General features: G+C 44.4%; 1 protein-coding gene across 4 annotated transcripts in view; it reads right to left on the reverse strand.

Moving 5' to 3' along the window:
• FAXC (failed axon connections homolog, metaxin like GST domain containing) overlaps positions 1–20,890 on the reverse strand; it is an 88,364-nt gene that overhangs the window by 37,352 nt on the left and 30,122 nt on the right. For 3 of the 4 annotated variants that reach the window (XM_087865334.1, XM_087865335.1, XM_045807016.2), the window contains 3 exons: positions 19,747–19,943; positions 11,008–11,112; positions 10,523–10,746 (listed from right to left, as the gene is read on the reverse strand). In XM_087865334.1, coding sequence (XP_087721460.1) covers positions 10,523–10,746; positions 11,008–11,112; positions 19,747–19,943 — 526 coding nt within the window. The remainder of the gene's footprint in view (positions 1–10,522; positions 10,747–11,007; positions 11,113–19,746; positions 19,944–20,890) is intronic. The other variant, XM_045807018.2, reaches the window with a different exon arrangement.

The following is a 20,890-nucleotide window of genomic DNA, read 5'->3' on the forward strand; positions in this document are numbered from 1 at the left end:
TGGAAGGACCCACCAGAGACCATTTCTACTTAAGGATCTCACCACCTGTGTTGATGGCTGATGATGGTTGATGGTGGTCATCAACCTGACCTTGGAGTAATTCCAAAGAACAACCACTCCTACCATATCACAAGACAAGCCCTTCCCATTTAGGACCAGTCTGTTTTAAAGTGCTGCCTTGCCCTGAGTTGTAATCTGTTGTCATTCTCCCACATATGCACTCCACCCTCTCCTCTGTTCCCCTACCTCTTCCCCAAATATGTCCATCATCTGCCACAACACCTAAGTCAGCACCCACTTCCAATACTGGAAAAACGCCAGTATATGACCCAAACATCTTCACTTCTGCAGACCATCCTCCCCCAGGGTCCTCAAATTCCTTGCACGAAATTATTTTGAGACTAACCACCTTCCTAACCACTGTTCTCTGGATACACCCTAGTTTGATGAAGTTCCTTTAAAAGATGGATCCCAGAACTTAACATTGAACTCCTTTGTTCAACAAACACTTGCTAGATGTGTGCCAGGCCCTCAGTCACGCCCTAGAGACAGAAATGAAAACACCTGGCCTGGTGCAGTTAAGCTGAGACAGTCAAACCAAATCATTCAAAGGTTCAAGGAGTGCTCTGAGGAAGCATACACCAAGTGCCGGGGGGCAAGGAACAGGTTTGCCTGACACACTGGGAGAAAGGTTTCCTTAAGAAAACAACTTTCAAGCTGAAACACTACACTGTATTAAACAGGTTAAGTACAGAATCCGACTTTTCTCCCTATTAGGTTGCTTCCTGTTAAGGTTCAAAGCTTTGATTCCTGATTTTCCCACCCAGTTTTTTAGCTATCCTTCCACCTAGGGTCATTCAAAAACCACTAAGCATGACTTTGAAGTTGTCAACTGGTCATTGAGAAAAGTCTAGAGCAGGGTCCCTGGAGTGCTCTCTTTAAGTGATATCAAGCCGTTGGTCAGCACTGTAAAGGTACAGTCACTCAATCAGCCACAAATCCACTAGTTAATCCAGGGGCTTTCAATTTTTTTTTTTTCCTTTGGTAGGGAAAGTTCTCTATCAAACCAAAATGCAACAGATTCCCAATATATAAACAGATAACAAGGGAGCTATTCTAGGTAAAAACAGGGGTGGAGAGAGTCCAACCTGCCAGGGCTCCCTCTCCTCCCCACCAGAGCACTCAAGGAACCCTGGCAACACCATATGCGCCCATGGAAGCCCCCTTTGAAAACCAGCCATCTTGCCCACAAGAATATCATGAGAGATGATATCCAATGATTTGAATAAATCAAGACATGGTCTATCCAATCAGTAAGTCCAACAAGTCAAGAAGACACAGTAGTCACTTTTTGGTATGATTTATTCACAATGAACCAAGATAGTTCTTTATGAAAACTAACCATCTATTTAATAATTCATTCTAGTATTTTATTTCATTATCAGAATCTACTTCTCCCTCCCCTTTTGGAAACAGGGACAATTTCCTATCTCTATCTTCTGATATGTTCCTATTCTTCCCATTTCTGAAGGATTACATTCAAAATTCCAAGATCACATGGAAAATTTTTCATACCCTAGGCCATTGTTTGGACCTAGAGACTTGAGCGCTACTGGTTTATAAGCTTCTTCAAGGTAGAGACCATTCTTATTCATCTTTGTTACCCAATAGCCTAACATTACACTTAGTGTGTGACTAATATGAAAATAATATTCAAATAATTCAGTTGCTTGTTAGTCTTATAGTTGTTTGAAAATACTGAAGTGCTCTCTTGTGACCTTCTCACCTAGTTTTGGATTTCAATTCTTACCTATATAGAAGCAACTTACGAGTCGAGTGTTTTGACCTTCCCCTTGTTGTCATTTAACTTTGTACCCTTAAAAAAACCCTTCAGTTGTCCCAAGCTGTTTTACAAACTAGGACACTCAGTCCACTGGACTCCCAACTCCTGATACCACAGCTCACTGCTTAGCCCTTTAGAACATCCTTTGAAGTAATAATAATTTCTTAAAGGTATGTCTGTGACCAAAGAGAACTGATGATATCATTCTAGAGAAAAATGCAAATTACTCACAAATGACCTACAAGTGGGCACCTAAAGGTATACTAATTTATATGTATTCTGCCTTGGTTAAACCTTCAGACCACCCTGCTGAAAGAAGTGAAAGTTGACAAAAGGAGGGAGAAGGTGGGAAAGACAGCAGCAAGTGCCTAATTTAACTTCCGTTTCCCATTACCATCACAAACAGAAACCAGGGACTCCAGATAGAAAACCCATACTATTAATAACTGTTAAGATTTCAATGTTTCAGTATTATAATCTTTTCTATAGATAAATCTATAGACACTATGCTGTGTTAAACAGGCTAAGTTTTTATTAGCTTCTTTGACAGCCCATCACACTGGTGACATCCAGAGAATGAAATCCACTAAAATCCTGAGTCTCTTTTTCACATGTCTCTCCCCGGACCTGTATTCATGCAATTCAATTTGGGGACCTAAGTACAGAATTTGACATTCCTCCCTATTTCTTCTTGTTAAGGTTCAAAGTTTTGATTCCTCATTATTTTTGAATTATTAAATTTTTTTAAAGATTTTATTTATTTGACAGAGAGAGAGACTGGGAGAGAGGCAACACAAGCAGGGGGAGTGGCAGGGGGAGAAGCAGGCTCCCAGCTGAGGAGGGTGCCCAACGCGGGGCTCGATCCCAGGACCCTGGGATCACAACTCAAGCTGAAGGCAGACACTTAACGACTAAGCCACACTTAACGACTGAGGCGCCCCATGATTTTCTGAATTATTTAATAAGTAAATATGTAAAATGTTATGACTTTTAAAACTGTAGAACTCAACTCCAGAAAGTATGTCCTAGTTTTTATTCCTTTCAGTAGAGTATGTCAGTGCCTCCTTCACACCCCACCAATATATCACATTAAAAAAACAAAACAAACAAACAAACTTTGCCTATCTGATTGACAGACTGGTGCCTCATTTGTTAACTTGCATTACTCTGATTACTAAAGAGGTTGAACATTTTTCATATATTCATCAATCGTGTCATTTTTGCAAATTCTCCTTTTATGTCTTTTGTCCAGTTTTCTCCTTCAAGTATTCACTTTTCTTAATGATTTGTAGAAGTTCTTCAAATAGTAACATTAATTCTTTTGTCACATGTTGCAAACATTTTTCCGGCTTTCCATTTCAATGTTAACTTTATTTATGGTGATTATTGACATCAGGTGGTCTTATTGGTCTCAAGAAATCTAGCAATCCAACTTTTCTTTTGTCACTTCTCCTTTTGGTACCATATTTAGAAAAACTTTCCCAAGTTCAAAAGTATATAAAAGTTTCCCATATTTTATCCTTACACCTTTATGGTTTTATTTTTTACATTTAAATGCTTAACCCATTTGGAATTTATTCAGTTGTATGACATAAAGTCAGGAGGACTGTGTTTTGTTCCAAATGGTTAGCCAGCTGTCCCAACACCATTTACTGAATTAATTTGTCTTTTTTGTACCGATTCAAAAAGGCGCCTTTCCTCCCCCAGAAGCTCATGCTCTCTCTCTCAAATAAATAAATAAAATCTTAAAATGGGGCAGCTGGGTGGCTCAGTTAAGCATCTGCCTTCGGCTCAGGTCATGATCTTGGGGTCCTGGGATTGAGCCCCACATCCAGCTCCCTGATCAAGGGGGACCCTACTTCTCCTTCTCCCTCTGCCCCTCCCCCTGCTCATGCTCACTCTCTCAAATAAAATCTTTAAAAAAAATTTTTTTAAATGAGTTAAAAGAAAGGGTAATTACCACATGCTTTGTCTCCACTCGTGTCTGTCTCACAGGGATCTGAGACTCCGCGTACCCGCACCTGAAATTCATGATCTTCCCCTCTACTCCAGCATTCTCCAACTCTGAATGGCTACTTTGTTTACTAAATGTTGATGTCAAGAACTTAGTTATTCCTTACCCCTGCCTCTCCATCACTGCCTCTCCACACACACATATATCAAGTCACCAAACTGTAGTCAATTCTGTCTCTAGAATATAGTTCTAAACCATCACCGTATGCCCAACTCCATCACTATGACTGTAATCCACGACACCATCTTACCTTTCCTGCACGGCAACAGCCTCCTCACTGGGCCCCCAAATCCACTCTTGGCCCCTCAAGTGCATGAAATATAAATAAGGTCATGCCGCTTCCCTACTTTCAACCTCTGACAGCTTCCACTGTTGTTAGAACAAAGGCCAAGATTACTTAAGTGATATAAAAGACCTGTGTGATCTAGCCCCCCCCCCCTTCTTCTATCTCGGTGCTCACACAGCTGCTAACACGCTAGCCGTCTTTCCATTCCTTGAAGGCTTCCAGCTGCTTTTCATATCAGAGTCTTCACATGTGATGTCCCTTCTATGTTCCAAGCTGGTCTCCCGTCCCACCCCGTTCCTCCTCCTCACACACATGCCGGCCTAACTCCAGCTTATCTTTCAGAGTCCGGAAGTGTCATGTCCTCAGAGAAGGCTTGTACAACCCCTCCGACCACACTAGTGTGTCCCGCAAACGTGCCTCCTTGCACCTAGTACTTCTCCGGGTGGCACTTCTCCCAAGTCTTGCCATTTCATAAATGTTTGCAACAGTATCTCCATCTGGTGGCAGCTCTAGCAGTTCAGGCCTGTGCCCAGCTTGTTCACCAACATCTCTTTTTACCGTTTGTGTAACTGCGGGCAAGTCTCAACCTTTCTGTGCCTCAGTTTCTTCATCTACCAAATGGGTGGTGTTACTTCAACTGAGTACCAGACTCCATCTTCTTTCTTTAATCTCCTATCAAATGATCACAGCTGGGGATCTCTGTGCCAATGCAGGACACAGCTATATTCTTATTTTCTCATATTCATTCTGCCTTATTTCCCTTCCACTTCGAGTTCATACCTGTAGACTCAGGATTTATGGTAGCACAGAAATGTAAAAGAGGCAGAAGGCTGATGAGTTTTATGTCAGTTTTTACGGTCTCAAGTGTGATATTAGGCACATGGCATTATATGGTATAGAAAACAATATTTCTTAAGTAAGGAAAAGACAGGTTGGAAAATTATGCGTATGTGTGCATTTACACAAATGCATCTATACAATTCAAAATTATGCATAAAAATATTGGAAAGATGTGTACCAAAAGGACAACTGTGGTTAGCAAACAGTAAGTTATTAGATTACCGTGACTTAGTTTCCTTCTCTGTGTGCTTCTTTTTTTTTTTTTTTAAGATTTTATTTATTTATTTGACAGAGAGAGAGACAGCCAGTGAGAGAGGGAACACAAGCAGGGGGAGTGGGAGAGGAAGAAGCAGGCTCCCAGTGGAGCAGGGAGCCCGATGCGGGGCTTGATCCCAGGACACTGGGATCATAACCTGAGCCAAAGGCAGATGCTTAATGACTGAGCCACCCAGGCACCCCCTTCTCTGTGTGCCTCTGAACCTCCCCAAGTTTTTACAATTGTCTAATACATTTAAAAATCAGAGAAAAGGTTTTTTTAGACTTTTTTCTCAGAAAACAGTGTTCTCGAAGGAGTTGTGTTACATACAAAACTTGTGACAGTGATAATGATAATAGCTAATACTTTTCAGCATTGTTTATGTGCCAAACGCTGTAGTAAGTACATTACAGAAATGCTCATGGAGTCCTCGCGCTCTATGACGGAGGCATTGTTCTCATCCGCATTTTGTAGATGAAAAAGTTCAGGTTGTTCATGGAAGTCACGCAGCTGCTAAGTGACGGAGCCCAAGAGGCAAACCCCGGGGATCTGACTCCAGAAATCCCTCTCTCATTGGCCACTAGACTTCCTGTCTCCAGCCACAAGGCCTCCCAAAAACCTAACCTTTCTGTTCTTGATTTTTATGTCTTCCAAGCTTTTCTGATTCTCACCATTTGGGGAGGAGATAGAAATAGTATTCGCACTTCTTGCATGAGGTGAAAGTCGGGCATCCACTACAAGTCGTATCTCTGCTTCCAACGCACACACCTGCCCCAAGGGACATGGGAACATACAGAATTGAATGGAGACTAACACTATCCACTGGGCAACCCTCCCCCCATGATCAGCTCTCACAGCACCACGAACCTCTGCTTCCCGCCCTCATCACAGCTGTGTTTCACACTTGCTTGTTACTTGATTGCTTACTACCTGCAGGCACTATTCTGAGCACTTTACAGGTGGTACTTTCCTTTTCACCATTATTGTCCCCATTTTACACATAAGGAAATTTTATTTCTGCAGGACCTGAATATTTCTAATACATCATATTTCTAATGTTTGATTTTTTTATTATTATAAGTGGAAATTTTAAATTATATTTTCTAATCGGTTGAGATATGAAGATTTACATGCCTGTAACTTTGTAAACTTTTCATCATTTTAATTTATCATGATGAATGTACTCTTTAATCCCCATCCCCTATTTCCTCCATCCCCCCACCCACCTTCTCTCTAGTAACCATGAGTTTGTTCCCTATAGTTAAGAGTCTATTTCTTGGTTTGTCTCTCTCTCTCTCTGTTTCCTTTGCTTGTTTGTTTTGTTTCTTAAATTTCACATATGAGTGAGATCCTATGGTATTTGTCTTTCTCTGACTGACTTATTTCACTTTCCATAATACTCTCTAGCTCTATCAATGGTGTTGCAAATGGCAAGATTTCATTCTTTTTTATGGCTGAACATTCCATTATATATATAGATATATATATCTTCTTTATCCATTCATCCATCAGTGGACACTTGGGCTGCTTCCATAATTTAGCTATTGTAAATAATGCTGCAATAAACATAAGGGTGCATGTATCCCTTTGAGTTAGCGTTTTTGTGTTTTTGGGGTAAATACCCAGTACTGCAATTCCTGGATCATAGGGTAGTTCTATTGTGGGATGCCTGGGTGGCTCAGTAGATTAAGCGGCTGCCTTCGGCCCAGGTCAGATCTCTGGGTCCTGAAATCAAGCCCTGCATCGGGCTTTCTACTCAGCAGGGAGTCTGCTTCTCTCTCTCTCCCTTTCCTTCTTAAAATCTTAAAAAGGGGGGGGGGCAGTTCCATTTTTAATTTTTTGAGGAACTTCCATACAGATTTCCACAATGGCTGCACCAATTTGTACTCCTTCCAACAGTACAAGAGGATTCCCCTTTCTCCACATCCTCACCAACATCTGTTGTTTCCTGTGTTGTTGATTTTAGCCATTCTGACAGGTGTGAGGTGATATCTCATTGTGGTTTTGATTTGCATTTCCCTGATGATGAGTGATGTTGAGCATCTTTTCATGTGTCTGTTGGCCATCTGGATGTCTGTAACTTTGCAAAATTACTGAACTCTCTCATTAACTGTAATTTTGATTCTTCATTATTTTAGCTCCATAATCTCCTTTGAGATTTTATTTACTTATTTGACAGAGAGAGAGAGAAAGAGCAAAGCACAGGGAGCAGCAGGCAGAGGGAGAGGGAGAAGCAGGCTCCCGGCAGAGCAGGGAACTCAGTGCAGGGCTTGATTCCAGGACCCTGGGATCATGACCTGAGCCAAAGGCAGACGCTTAACTGACTGAGCCACCCAGGAGTCCCCATTTTAGCTACATAAGCTCTTAATTTCTATAAATAATAATTTTGTCTCCTCCTTTCTAACATGAAGATATCATCTTTCTCCACTAATTTTTATTTTGTTTAAAGTTTTTAATTTGAATTTGAATTTAATCACAATTTTTTAAATTACATCCAAAGATATGTACTGCCTATCTTTAGTCTCTCTTTACCACCTACCCCCTCAGGCCCAAGCCATCCACCATGACACCAACAGAGCCACTTTTCTCAATCATGAATATGCCTCCTTCTCTCTGCTACTCAGAAGTCTGCACCACCTCCATGTTTTCTGTATGATGAAGTTATCTCAGCGTAATTGTTACCTTTTATAATATGGCCCCGAACTACCTTTTAACCTTCATTTCGACCATGATTCCAAAATGCCCCTCACTCCTGACTCCTTTTTTCATGATTTGCCCCGATAGTCCTTCCCTATTTTCTTCCTTGGAACAACTGTTTAATTTCTGGGGGCCTGCTGCCTCTTCTCTGGGCCTCCAGAGCTCTCCCTGCCATTTCACCCCTACACCTGCTGTGTCTCCAGGGCCCCAGCACAGACCTCTGTCATGGGACCTGTCACAACCCAACTTGAACATGGGTACCCAATTAGAGCAAAGGTCATCACACTTCTATGGAGCTTCAGATGGTAAATATTTTAGGCTTTCTGGGCCATATTTGATCTCTGTTGCATTTTTTTCCTTACATTTTAATAATGTAAAAATTATTCTTAGCTCATAGGCCATAAAAAAAAAAAAACAGGCCACCAGCTACAGGCCATAATTTGCCTATTCCTGGTTTATAAGTTGGTCTCTCCCACTGGATAGCAAGCTACCTGAGAGAGGGGACCATCTCTTATTCACTTTTGTATTCCCCAGCTCCTGCCCCGAAGAAGGTGTTCAATCCTTGAAGCCAGTTGAACTGAAACATCAATAATTAATTTATCCTGATGACTCAAATACATCCCTCAACAATTTCTCCAAATCCTGAACTACTTAACAAAAAGTCATTATGCATTTGAGTCTCTCAGGCATCTGGACCTTAAAAATAAGCTATATCTCCAGGTGAGAAAACCTCTGATGTTCAGCCAAAGAGCCTCTCCCTCCCCAAACGCAGCAAAAGTGCTTCTCTTATGAGAGCCTAGACTGTTCCCCAAGCTCACACATGGAATAGAACTCCAGTGAACTCCTGCTTTTCAAATAGCCAAATCAATTTCTCATCTCAGGAAATGATCTAGACTTGATGGTGTTTGGAATACTTGCCAGGTATCCAACCTAGCTGCCGACAATAGAGCTACCTCCCATCTCACCATGATTGAGGAAGAAGCATTCTGGTAAGTCATTAAGTACCAGAGAAATGTAGGCAGTTATTACTGTTCTTATCGCTGTCCCCCTGCTCCCTGGTTCTCCCAACCAGAAGTGCTCCAGAAAAGTGACGATCACCCCTTCCTGGTTAAGGAACCAACACTGTGAAGGTTTTTAGAGAAGAGCAGCACATTACTGCATAATCTCTGGCTTAACTCTGAGGGCTCAGTGCCTGGCTTGCTGGGGCTCCCACAGTGTAGCTGGAAAGGAGGCTGAGAGCAGGTAGTGCCATTACTAAGAAGGAAATGGCCCACGCCATGACTGCTCTGTGAGGCTGTGAGTCAGTACTGTATCCACGGGAACAAGGCAAACTTGAGGCCAATTCCACTCATACCTATGTCAGGCAGGCCCCTGTGGGCCTAGAAAGGCAAAGCACCAGCAAGTCTGACCAGCATCAACCCCCCCCCCCCCACACAAAACAAAGCTGGCTGAGAGCTAGATATGCTGTTGGGCTCTCCCAACAGGTCAGTGTTGGGGGTGGAGGGGGGCAGACTCTAGGTCCAGTAAGCATCTGGAGTACAGAAGAGGGAAGGAGCCAGTCAGAGCCAGTCACCCTGGAGGGGGCAGGGCCTACCTAGCACAGCCCCCAGTTCCTGGAGCCCCACATGGGTTTCAACAAAACAAACCCCCAATCCCACTTCCTGGAGGAGGTGAGGAAGGTAACATGCTCTAGAGTGGAGGTGAGGGTGCCAAAAGAGAGTTAGCGTAAACCTGCCTTCCCCCAGGCAAAATAAGCAGTCCCAAAGGGCCAGGTCACATGACTGGTCACATAGAAGGCTTGGCTCCCTATACGCTAGTCGTCCCCAGGAGAAACCATCGTTTCCCCACAGAAGCCCCTGAACTCCAATGATGTTTATGCACTGACATAGTTAAGACTGGAGCTCCGCCCAGCACAGAGTCAAATCAGCCCAGCCACCTCCAGACAACAAGGGGAGCAAGGCCACCCAACTCTGCTCTCAGTCAGCTGCCCGGGCTCCTCCTGGAGGGGCTTCCCAAGCACAGAGAAACCCACTGTGTGCAGTAAATGCAAAATCAGAAGAGTTACAGTGCGCTCGTAAGAAGCGCACTGAGATCACAAATGGAAACAAAGGCGTGAGAAATGACACGCGGCTGGTGCACGCGGAATGGGTCAGACCCAGCGCTGCCAGCCCTTGCAGCAGCTTGATGGCCACGGAGACCCAGCTGACTCTTCCAGCAGTGTTCACAAGCAGCCCTTCCACCCTGGCCTGTGTGTAAACAGAAGAGCGTCCTTGCTCAGAATCAGCCTTGGCTCACAACACGGTCCCCGCGGCCGGCGGCATTTGCAGCAGGCAGACCGGCCACCGCCCGCCCCGCGTTCTCTGGGCACCAGCCCCGCCGCCCCAGCCTGGCTCGCACTAGTGACGAAGAGGAGGGACGCCTGCTCCTGCAAATTAGGGGGTCGGGTTACACGGTGGGACTGCCACCTACACGTGGAAGCAAAGAAACCAACCAAAATAAAACTTCAAATCATTCAACTAACAGCGCTTTACTAATCATGCAAAAAGTACGGCTATAAAGTAGAGAATAGAAGGTGTGGTACGTTACCCAAAAGCCCTGCCAAGGACCGCATGTCCTTCTCCATCAGCATGTAAATCTCTTCCTCTGAGAAGCGGCCAATGCCGTGGCCGTGCATCTCGCGTTTCACAATTCCTTTCGTTATGTGGCACACGACCCACCTCAGCAGGTTACTGAAGGGACCGCCACCACTAAGAGAGAGCATCTTCCGGGTCTCATTGAGATTGTCCACCCACTGGCAATAAGCTAACGTCCTGGAATTGTGTGGAAACAGGTTACTACTGGGCATCAGACACACGTCAGCTCCAGGAGTGCGTCAGAAGGGGGCACACTCTGGAGGAAATGAGCAGCTTTTACAAAGAGCAGACTCTGCAGGGCACACATTAAACAGCTTCTGGCCCATGCCTAGACTTCGGGTCTGTAAGAGAAACTCAAACAAATCCAGGTAACGAGGCCATGCGACAGTGCCGGCAAACGCCTCCTGGCCCCCGCCCTCAGCTCCACGCCCCGCCCACCTTCCAAGGCCGCGCTTCCGCTTCCGCTTCCGCTTCCTGTCAGGCAACCCCACGGAAAACAGTAGAAACCCACTTCCAAAGGTTTTGAGGCAGGACCTTGCGTACCTAGGGGGACACCCGGAAGCAGGCACAGTGACTGCAGGGCTAGCTTCATTCACTCTTGATCTAAGGAATGGTTACGCAGGTATATGCTCTGTGTTCATGAAGTAAGCTGCATTTTGTTTTGTACAATTCGTGTATGCATTTTAGATTTTACCATATCAAAGAGTTGTTTAAAAAAGAAAACGTTTGCCTTTTTTGACAGAGGATTAGGGAGTAGATATACCTGTCCAAGGTTAGCATAAACAATATAAATCGTAAATATTATGTATATCATTTGCTCTCCAGAAAGTCTGGAGAACTGCTTCAGTCTGTGCTCCAGGACTCTAAAGTGAATACAAAGACCGCAGGAACTCCGTTGAGTCACTTTTCCCATCTGGGTGGTGCGTGTGGCCAGCTCTCCCGTCCAGGTGTTGCCATGGGACACGCAGAGACAGCTGAGCAGTGATTCAGTTCCTGTGGGCTGCTGGCTACAACACTCGGGCCTGGGCTGATTTGGGGCTCTGAACCTTTGCAACTGCAGGAATGTTTCTATGCTAATAGTGTCGGTAGACAGAAATTAAAAGGGTTTCCTACTGAGGGCTGAGAAAAATGTAGCTGTGGGAGTGCCAACAGAAGATATTTTGGTTTTTCCCCATAACAAGCAATAAAAGATGTACTAGCAGTTGTTTCTCCTCCTAGTGTTGACTCATAGAGCAATAATGGCCACTTCGAAAAAAATCAAAAGAGTGAAAAATATTTTTACAGAGAAAACACAAGGAATTATAATAACTTATAGCTATTTCTCACCTCAAATTTTAAAGAAAAAAAGTCCTTGATGTTGATTATTTTATATAGTTCTACTCTTTTCACTGTTTGCTCTATAAAAAAGAAAATAACAGACGATTTTTTCTGAAAGTTTTTAAACATTCCTGATTTTTACTAAAAACTCCTACAACCAATTTCAACGTAACTCTCTGCACCGTACCCATAACTCTTCTTCATTACATTTTTAAAATAATGCCTACAAATCTTGTTAGAAAGGTTTGTGTAGGGATGCCTGGGTGGCTCAACTGGTTAAGTGGCTGCCTTTGGCTCAGGTTATAATCCCAGGGTCCTGGGATCAAGTCCCGCATCAGGCTCCTTGCTCAGCGGGGAGCCTGCTTCCCCCTCTGCTTGCAGCTAGCCCTGCCTGTGATCTCTCTCTGACAAATAAATAAAATCTTAAAAAAAAAAAAAGAAAGTTTTGTGTACTTCTTTTATATAAATCTTTCAAAATAAAGTATTGAGTCAAGAAATGGATTTTGCTGAAAATAGGAAAAAGTATATCGCGACGGTAACTAATACATACGGACAGAGAAGTCAATGGATATTTTGACATAAAAGATCTCTTATTTACTTTAGTAAATTTTTTATAAACATGCAAACTAAATACTTTCCTATTTGTTCTTCTTTTTACACCTGCCGTAATTAAGGTATCAATTTTCACATTCCATTAGAATAATTCAGCACTTTGCTTCAAATTGTACTGGATTGAAAAGCATCATAAAAGAGCTAGACCATCTTTGATTTTTTTTGCAAGTCCGTGAACTGAGAATAAAACTAAATTATCCAAAAATAAGCATGACCAGGTCTTAAGAGCATCCAGGAAGTGTCTAAAGAGTAAAAATGAGGAATGTGGTGGATCTAAACTGACAGATTGGTGTGAAAAAATATATATATTCTTTGTAGACGAATTACACAGGTTTCATCATAAGCCTAAGTGGTTCTGAGGGACGAGCAGAAGCTCACCAGGCAGAGCAGAGGAGGAAGGGTGTGTGTGAGGAGCACCGGCCGGTGGCACAGGATGCCTGGGGAGCACGTAGGGGCAGAGGCTGGAAGGGTGGGCCAGGACCAGATCTGGGTGCGCCTGAGACAAAGGGTGCTGAACTCTATTTTGGAAGCAACATTGAACCACTGAAGGGTTTTAAGCAGACAAGAAACATAAACAGGTTTGTGGCACTGTGAAGGAAGGGCTGGAAATGGAGAATCCCCCAGTAGGAAGACTGGCTAGAAGACTCTGGCAAGACCTAAGAACTAGGGCAATGGGAGGGGTGGGGGGTGGCGGGTACAAGGAATGCAGGGGGGAAACTCTGGGATATGGGAAAAAGAGTCTATTGACCAATGGATTAGGTATAAAGAGAGATTAAGTCTTTTCTCTCAGGCTGATGACTTGAGTGGATGATAATGCCATTAACCATTATGGGCAGGCACACACCAGGTGCGACAGATTTAGATGATGAAAGATGCATCAAGCTGTTGCACTTGAAGGTCCCATGGAACCCCCAAGTGAGAACGTCCAGAAGGTTGAGAAGTCAGGAGATAGGTTTAGACTCAAGACAGAGAACTTGTGGGTGAGGGCACGGCAGCAAGAGTGCTAAAGCTGTCAAGGGAGAGGGTCACCTAAGGAAGTTGCTAGAGTAAGGAGGGGTCTTAGGAAATCCACAGGTCAAGGGCAAGTTAGAAGGTGAGAAGGCCAGGCTGGAAGGGCCAGCTTGGAGAGAAGCAGAGACACCACTTGCTCTGAGATAGAGAGGAGGAGAGGTGAGGGGCTGCAGAGCGGTTCAGAGTTCCTGCCTAGTGACTTCCGTTTCCTCCGCAGAGCAGGAAATGGGGGCCTGTGCACAGGATGAGGATGCACTGATGGACAGAGAACTTGCACGACTAATGGGTTCAAGCAGCAGATGGGGATGGAAGAGGTGGCTGTTCTGGGTCGCACATCTGAGCTGGAGGAAACCCCGCCAATGCAACGGCATAAGGTTCTCTGCCTCCATTAGCAGGCTGAACGGAGGGCACAGAGGGAGGAACAATGGATTGATCTGGAATTTTGCAGCAAGAGGTAACCTAAGAAACTGTCTGGCCTTCCTCTCTTCTCTTTCCCACCCTGCTCTTGACTTCTCTCTTTCACTTCCGTTGCCTAATACTGTAGCCCAGCGTGAGTGAAGAGAAGCAAATGAGCCAGCCAGGCTCTGTAACGGTCAACCCCTATGAAGTGGGAACAAACTTTAAATACCAAAGAAAATGGGTAATTCATGGAATCCTAAATCAATCACTACAGGCAGCAAACCTCATTTACACATGCTTCCAAATCCTTACAACCAAGAATCCACCTCCTTCCATAACCAAGCGTCCGGCAAACTATTAACACTTGACCGAAACTACTCTCATCCAAATCAACAACACCTCCTTGCTGCAAAATCCAAATAATTTTTTTTCCCAGTAGGCTCTATGCTGGGCATGGAGCCCAACTTGGGGCTTGAACTCATGACTTGAGATCAAGACCTGAGCTGAGATCAAGAGTCAGACGCTTAACTGACTGAGCCACCCAGGTGTCCCTAAACATTCTTTCTTTGTGTATTTATCTTTCTTGAACTGTCTGCAACATGTAACACTGTCCATGTCTTTGGTAAAAGAGCTCTCCCTTAGCTTACATCTCTACTGCTTTTCATCGCTATTCTTCCTTCTTCTTACCCCACACTTGCAGTATGATCTAATTCACACCCATCACTTTAAACTGATGACTCCCAAAACCATTCCCAGCCCAGACCTTTGTCCTGACACCCAGGGATCCATGTGAGGGGTCCTCGGGAACTGCAAAAAAAGCATATTTCCAAACTTGGACTCATGATCTTCCTTCCTTTCAAATCTGCTTCCCCTCACCCAAGCCAGAATGAATTCCAGGACTCATTCTTCACTGCTCTCTATCCGTCGCTCCTGACAGCCAGTCACCCTGTGAATTTGCCCTTTTCTCCCACTCAATTAGCATGTAGTTTAGCCTTTCATCATTTCTCAACCCTGAGCACAGTGGCCTCCTAGCAGGTCTCCTGACATCCCCTCAAGGCCCTCCAGAAATCCATTTGTCCCAAGCCAGCCACAAAGAGCTCCTAAAACACAAATCTATTCCTATTAGGCTGCTTCTCGGAGTCATTCATGAACTCCCCCTAGCTCCTGAGCTCGGCGCGACACCCCCTGCTCCCTACGGTCTGACCCACACTCGGCTGGCCACTCTTCAGCCCCATGCCCCCGCATGGCCTCCTATGCACCTGCCACACAGAATTACATGTGCCTCCCCAGGCTCCTCGGTCTTGCCTCAGAACTTTTGCAGATGCTGCCCCCTCTGCCTAGATATCCTAATCTTCCCCAGCCGCCCAGCCCCTTCACCCACCACTGACAGTCCCTCGCTGTGGTTGTGATGCCATCACCTCTGGGAAAGCCTTTCCCTCATCACTCCAGCAGGTGCTGGCTGCCTGTCCTCAGTTCTTCAAACTGTCCCCCAGCACCCACCATTATGTGGCTCCACAATATTTAATGGAATTTAAATGGAATGAAGGAAAAGGAGAAATGCCTTTGAAGAATGAAGAAAGGGCTGACTGTTCTCTCCTGAGATCCGTGTCATTCTCTACTAGGAAGAGGCCCACTGCACAAGGAGTCGTGAATCATGAACTGGCGAGGGCAGGGAGGGCCAGTCTGGAAACCAGATGAGGCTGAACAATTAAGTCATCATTCTGAGAACCTCTTTCAGAAAGCTGATACTCATTTCCTTTAAACAACTGACGTACCTGATCTCTTCTGCAAAATGGGCTCAAGGCTTCTCTTGAAGACTGATTATCTTAGTCAGAACAGAAGAATAAATACTGTTCCACATTTTTAAAGGAGATCAAGAGGACAGGAAAGAAGAGCCGACCCCTGATGTTTCGATGAAGATATCTCTCGTTATAACCTAGCAAGAGGCCTGGCCCAAAGCGGAGATATTAACATGTGGGGAAGTGCAAACCATGGCAGTCTACTGTTTGTGGCCTTCCTGACCATGGGCGCCTTTCTCTGTGTCCTGCTCCATCCTATCATTGTTTGCTTGTCTTCTAAATGCATGGGGGTGCACGAGCGTATGATAAGCTTCTGTGATTTCACCAAGTTGCACAGGCCCTAGACTAATCCCTCCAAACAGGACCTCTCACTACATCTGAAATTTGGGGCAGGGGGAGCAGGGAAGAGGGGAACACATTAATCTAGTTGTCATCAGGGAAAGAGAGACCCCTGGCTTTTAGACAAGATCTTGGGTAAGTCATTTTAGTAAGGATCCTACCTCCCCCATTCAGTGACACTCTACCAAAGGCCAAACTCAAAATTTAAAAATCATGGCCAACCTAGAAGCAAATTTGAATTCCCTGTTCTAACATCTATATTTTAATGGGTCAAAGTGGTATGACTAGATGGCTTGCCCACAGTGCCCTACATGCCTCCCTAAGGGGCTACAAGACTCTTCCCACACTAGTGTGTCATATAGAAGAAGCCATAGTGTCTGTCCCCAAAGCTCCATTTCATTCCGTGAATTTGACCCCGTGTCTCTCGTACTGCCCTTTATACCAACTTGCCTGCGTTGGATCTAACTTAAGCACTCAGTGGAACAAAGAAAACAAAAACCTGTCTTCTTCAAGTTCAATAATAGTTATGCAAGTGGAACATGCTGGTATGGATTTCAAGTTCAAGACAAACCTCCTTCTACTGAGTGTGCTTATTTGAACAAAGCAGAATCAGAACCTTGGGATGACAGGATGGGATTTATGTGACAGTGCCAGCTTTCCATTGTCTTTCCTTTTCAGAAAATCATACCTGGAGTGTTTTTACAGTTTCAGACCAAAATAAACATATCTGAAAACTCCAGATAATTCAAATCGATTAAGTCAAACAATTGATTTTGTCTCCTCCACCACTGTAAACACAGACACAAACTTGGAGCTCACGCATTGTCAGAATTTAACAAGCTCTTGTGAAAAGCTCATCCTTGTAATATTTCTACAAATGGTGGTCCATTCCTCATGCTGGCCTCAGTTTCCATGGGTGCACATTTTGTGTATGGCCTCTGAGACAAGAAAGGAAGGAGCAGGAGAGGAACCTGATGAAAAGGGTCCACAGACTCTCTGTCTCAGGCATTGTCTTATCAGGGGAACAGGGGTCTTTTCTACTTTGGGATTCAGAGCTCTAAGGAAAGCCTGTTCAAGGTCTCCCCAAAGCAAGAACATGGCTAAAAGTTAGGAAACCATATGAAACAGAGGAAGGCTTATTTTTCCTTCTGCTGCTAGGGACCAAAGGGAATTGAAGGAATTAAGAATTTTTCTTTGAAAGTTCACTGGATATTTGTATCTCTATCAAGACCCAACCTCCCACCTTCACTATTTTTTTCTCAAATTAGTCTTTGAGGAGACACACACGAGACACAGTAGCTAACTCCCACCCCCGAAAATGTATTTTGTAATCAAAAACTTGATTAGAGAAACAAAATTATCCTTATTAGAGTCTATATGAGACCTAAGCAAGTCCTCCAAGCACTTGGGTGTTTATGGTCCATAAAATTAAGATTGTTCCCCACCAGGGTACCACCCCCCAACTTTTCACTCACCCCTCCCCACCCTCCCTTCCCCCACCAGGAGCTGCCTCCCATCAAGTATTAGCTGGGGCTGGTGCAGGGAGAGAAGGGGAGGGAAAGAGCAGAAGACAAACTTCTACCAGGGAATACATATATAGAACGTCTGCACACCCAGGGACAGGTGGTACTTGGGAGTCTTGCTGGATCAAAGTCTTTCGAACTGGAACACACATTTTATGAACCACTACAAAAACCAAAGAGTTGTAGCACAAGTACTAAGGGAAATGTAAGGTGACTTTCAGCTTCTTTTCAGGCAGCTCACAAAGCAAGAGCTCTCCGCATTAATGGGCCCATCAGTCAAACCAGGTAGTGCTTTGGAATGCTGCATCCGAAGAAGGCACAGAGGGTCAGGGTGGCCCTGTGCTGGTTCTGCATTTCCCTCAATTGCTGCAAAGTGGGGACCGGAACCTGGCAAGAGGTGAGATGGGCTCTGTGCCACAGGCTTTTCCCTGAGGCCTAGCACATCACGTGCAGTCATCCATCTGGCCCACACCACAACCCCTGCCCTCTAGAAGATGGGAATCCCAACAGTTCTCTGCAGGTATCCCCAAGAAAAGACCCAGGTTCATTCCAGGAACATGGAGTCTGTGATGACTTCCAGGCTAATCTGCACCCCTGCCCCCACTCTCTGCCAGGTTCCCTCCTTGTTCACACCCCCTCACCTCTACAGTGAGAAGGGGAAGAGAAGCGGTGCTTCAGGTCTCCCCTGGAATAAACTGAGCAAGAACTGCAAGCAGAAAGAGGAAAAGAGAAATAGAGAGTCACTTAAAATCCAAGAGAGGGAACAGCAAGTTTTCCATTTAGAAAGAACAAGTTAGTCTCCATTTAGAAAGAAGGTGGTGGGGAAGAACCTTCTACAATCAACCCCACACTGAGTGTGTATCTCTCAGTGGGGGAGGGGAAAGCTACTGGGTGAGCAACTGACCCAGGAGCAAGAGTGAACGCCAGAACAGTGGGTTTAATGATTTTTAATTAAATCTTTGAAACAAGGTAAGTTTAGAGAAATCAGGGAGAAAACTTCTCTTATCTACTGGAGTGTCCAGAAAGGTGCTAAAACTCCAGAAAATGGATGAAAGGCAAAGAAAAAGCCCACATGACAAGGAGTTTGTCAACCAAGTAGACCTGTGGCTGTTTAACTCACAGTCCTAGCCCGCACCACGTCACACGCAGAACACGGGCAACCCCTCCACACAGCTGGTGATGGTTCAGACAAGGGACTTAACCAGGAGTCAGCCAGGTGGGGCAAAGACGCTCAGCAACCTCTAGGACACCTGACTTCTGGAACACAGAGAAGCTCTTGCCGTCTAAGGAAAACTGACGATAATCTTACAAGCTCGAGTAATTCATTTCACTCAAGACTTCTATCCTGACTCAGTCTTCTGTTCCCTTCTCTGAGTGTCTGATGTAACAGTATTTTACTTCAGCGGTTTGTACTGGTGAAGAGCAGAGTCTGTTGAAATATCTTCCTCACCTCAGTGGGCTGCAGTCTAGATCAAAGGCCAGCAAAACACAGCCCAAATGTTAAGAAGTTTCTACATTTTTAAACGGTTGGAGGGGCGCCTGGGTGGCTCTGTCAGTTAAGTGTCCAACTCTTGCTTTTGGCTCAGGTCATGATCTCAGGGTCGTGAGATCCAGCCCCACGTTGGGCTCTGTGCTCAGAGTGGAGTCTGCTTGAGATTCTCTCTCTCTCTCCCTCTGCCCCTCCCCCTGCTCACCTGTGCTCTCCCTCTCAAATAAATAAATAAATAAATAAATTATAAAAATTTAAAAGGTAAAAAATTGTTTAAAATATATTTTTAAATGGCTGGGGGGAAAAATCAGAAGAATAATATTTTGTATTAAATGAAATTCAAATGTCAATGTTTTTATTGTTTGGGTGAAACAGAGTCCTGCTCATCATTCCCGGGTCATCCATGGCTGCTTTTGCACAACAACGGCAGAGTTTAAGGAGCTGCAACAGAGCCATGGCCCACAAAGCCTTAACTATGTGATAGCTGGGCCTCCACAGAAAATGTCTGTCAACCTTTGGTCGAGATTCCTGGAAACTTAATGGTCATGACTTTGACCCCAAAGTCAGTCAGAATGTAGAAAACTTTGAAAAGACTGGGGAGTGTCTGAAAAGTGAAACAGAACTTAGGCTTAGTCCAAAGGCCAGGGACAGGTCCTGGGCACTCACCCAGCATGCCCGGGGGACTCACCAGTAGAAGTGCTCCTCCACCATCTTGGTCACTGCTCTGGAGATGGCTCTTTCGTGAGGGCCAAGGTTTTTGTTTAAATTCACTCCAAGTTTCTCTTCCAGAAAGTCAATTATGAATTCTGTGCCAGAAACTTTTTCATGATTATATTCAATCCAAGGCATTTTCCCTTGAGCAGAAAGTTTTCCACCAAAATAATTCTAAGCAGAGTAAATTTTAAAAAGAGAAAAGCAATGTTTTATTTAAATTCACTCTATGGTTAACAGAAACAAACATTCCAACCTTATATGTGATAGTGACTGCACTGTTGAAGTGAATGAACTCAGCACATAAACTCTTTAAGACTATAAAGTTACTCTTGGAGGAACAGAAAAAAAGGACTGACCTCACATGAAGACATTACTTGCTCCCACAGATTTTGTCATGAGCTCTGGTATATTACAAAAAAGACCAGAGAGGAGAGGTAGTGTTGAAATGATCCTGGTAACAGTTGGTCTAGTTATAATGTAAGAACAAACCATAGATGCAAAACAGTGAAAATAAACCATGATGAGGCTCACATTGGCCAGGATACTACAAGGACCTCATCTGAAACCCACCAGCTAATGCCTGAATAATGCTTAATACCACTACACTGCAAACAAGTGGTCCCAGAAATTATAACACTTAGGTGTAAGAAAGTGCATCCAATAGATTCAAGTCCCATGTGGGTTAAAATGTAGATTCCTGGGCCCCATCCCAGACCTCTGCATCAGAATCCTGGGAATGGTGCCCAGAACTCTGTATCCGTGGTAAGTTCCCCTTTGATTCACACCCGTGCTAGAATCTTACAGTGTCTCAGAGGACATGGTCCCATATGGGGTGGAGCAGGGGTGAGGGAGTCACACACTTTTTGAACACTGGGAATTAGAGTGGGATTTGCTGCCCCCACTCCTTGGCCAGGCACTAGACATTCCCCCTGATGTGACCAGGAGAAATGTCACATACCTCTAAAAGTTGTTAGTACATCAGACATTCTTGTAATTTGTACACTAAAGATGTAAATTTACCCTATAACATAGCACCTGTTTCAGGTTAACTCTTGATACCACCCATATCATCCTAACACATACCCTTCAGGACTCTTGTCATCTGCAGATGGATTCTA

The sequence above is a fragment of the Ursus americanus genome, chromosome 11 (genome assembly GCF_024610735.1).
Source record: "Ursus americanus isolate L20-20 chromosome 11, mUrsAme1.1.p, whole genome shotgun sequence".
In the NCBI taxonomy this organism is placed as follows: Eukaryota; Metazoa; Chordata; class Mammalia; order Carnivora; family Ursidae; genus Ursus; species Ursus americanus.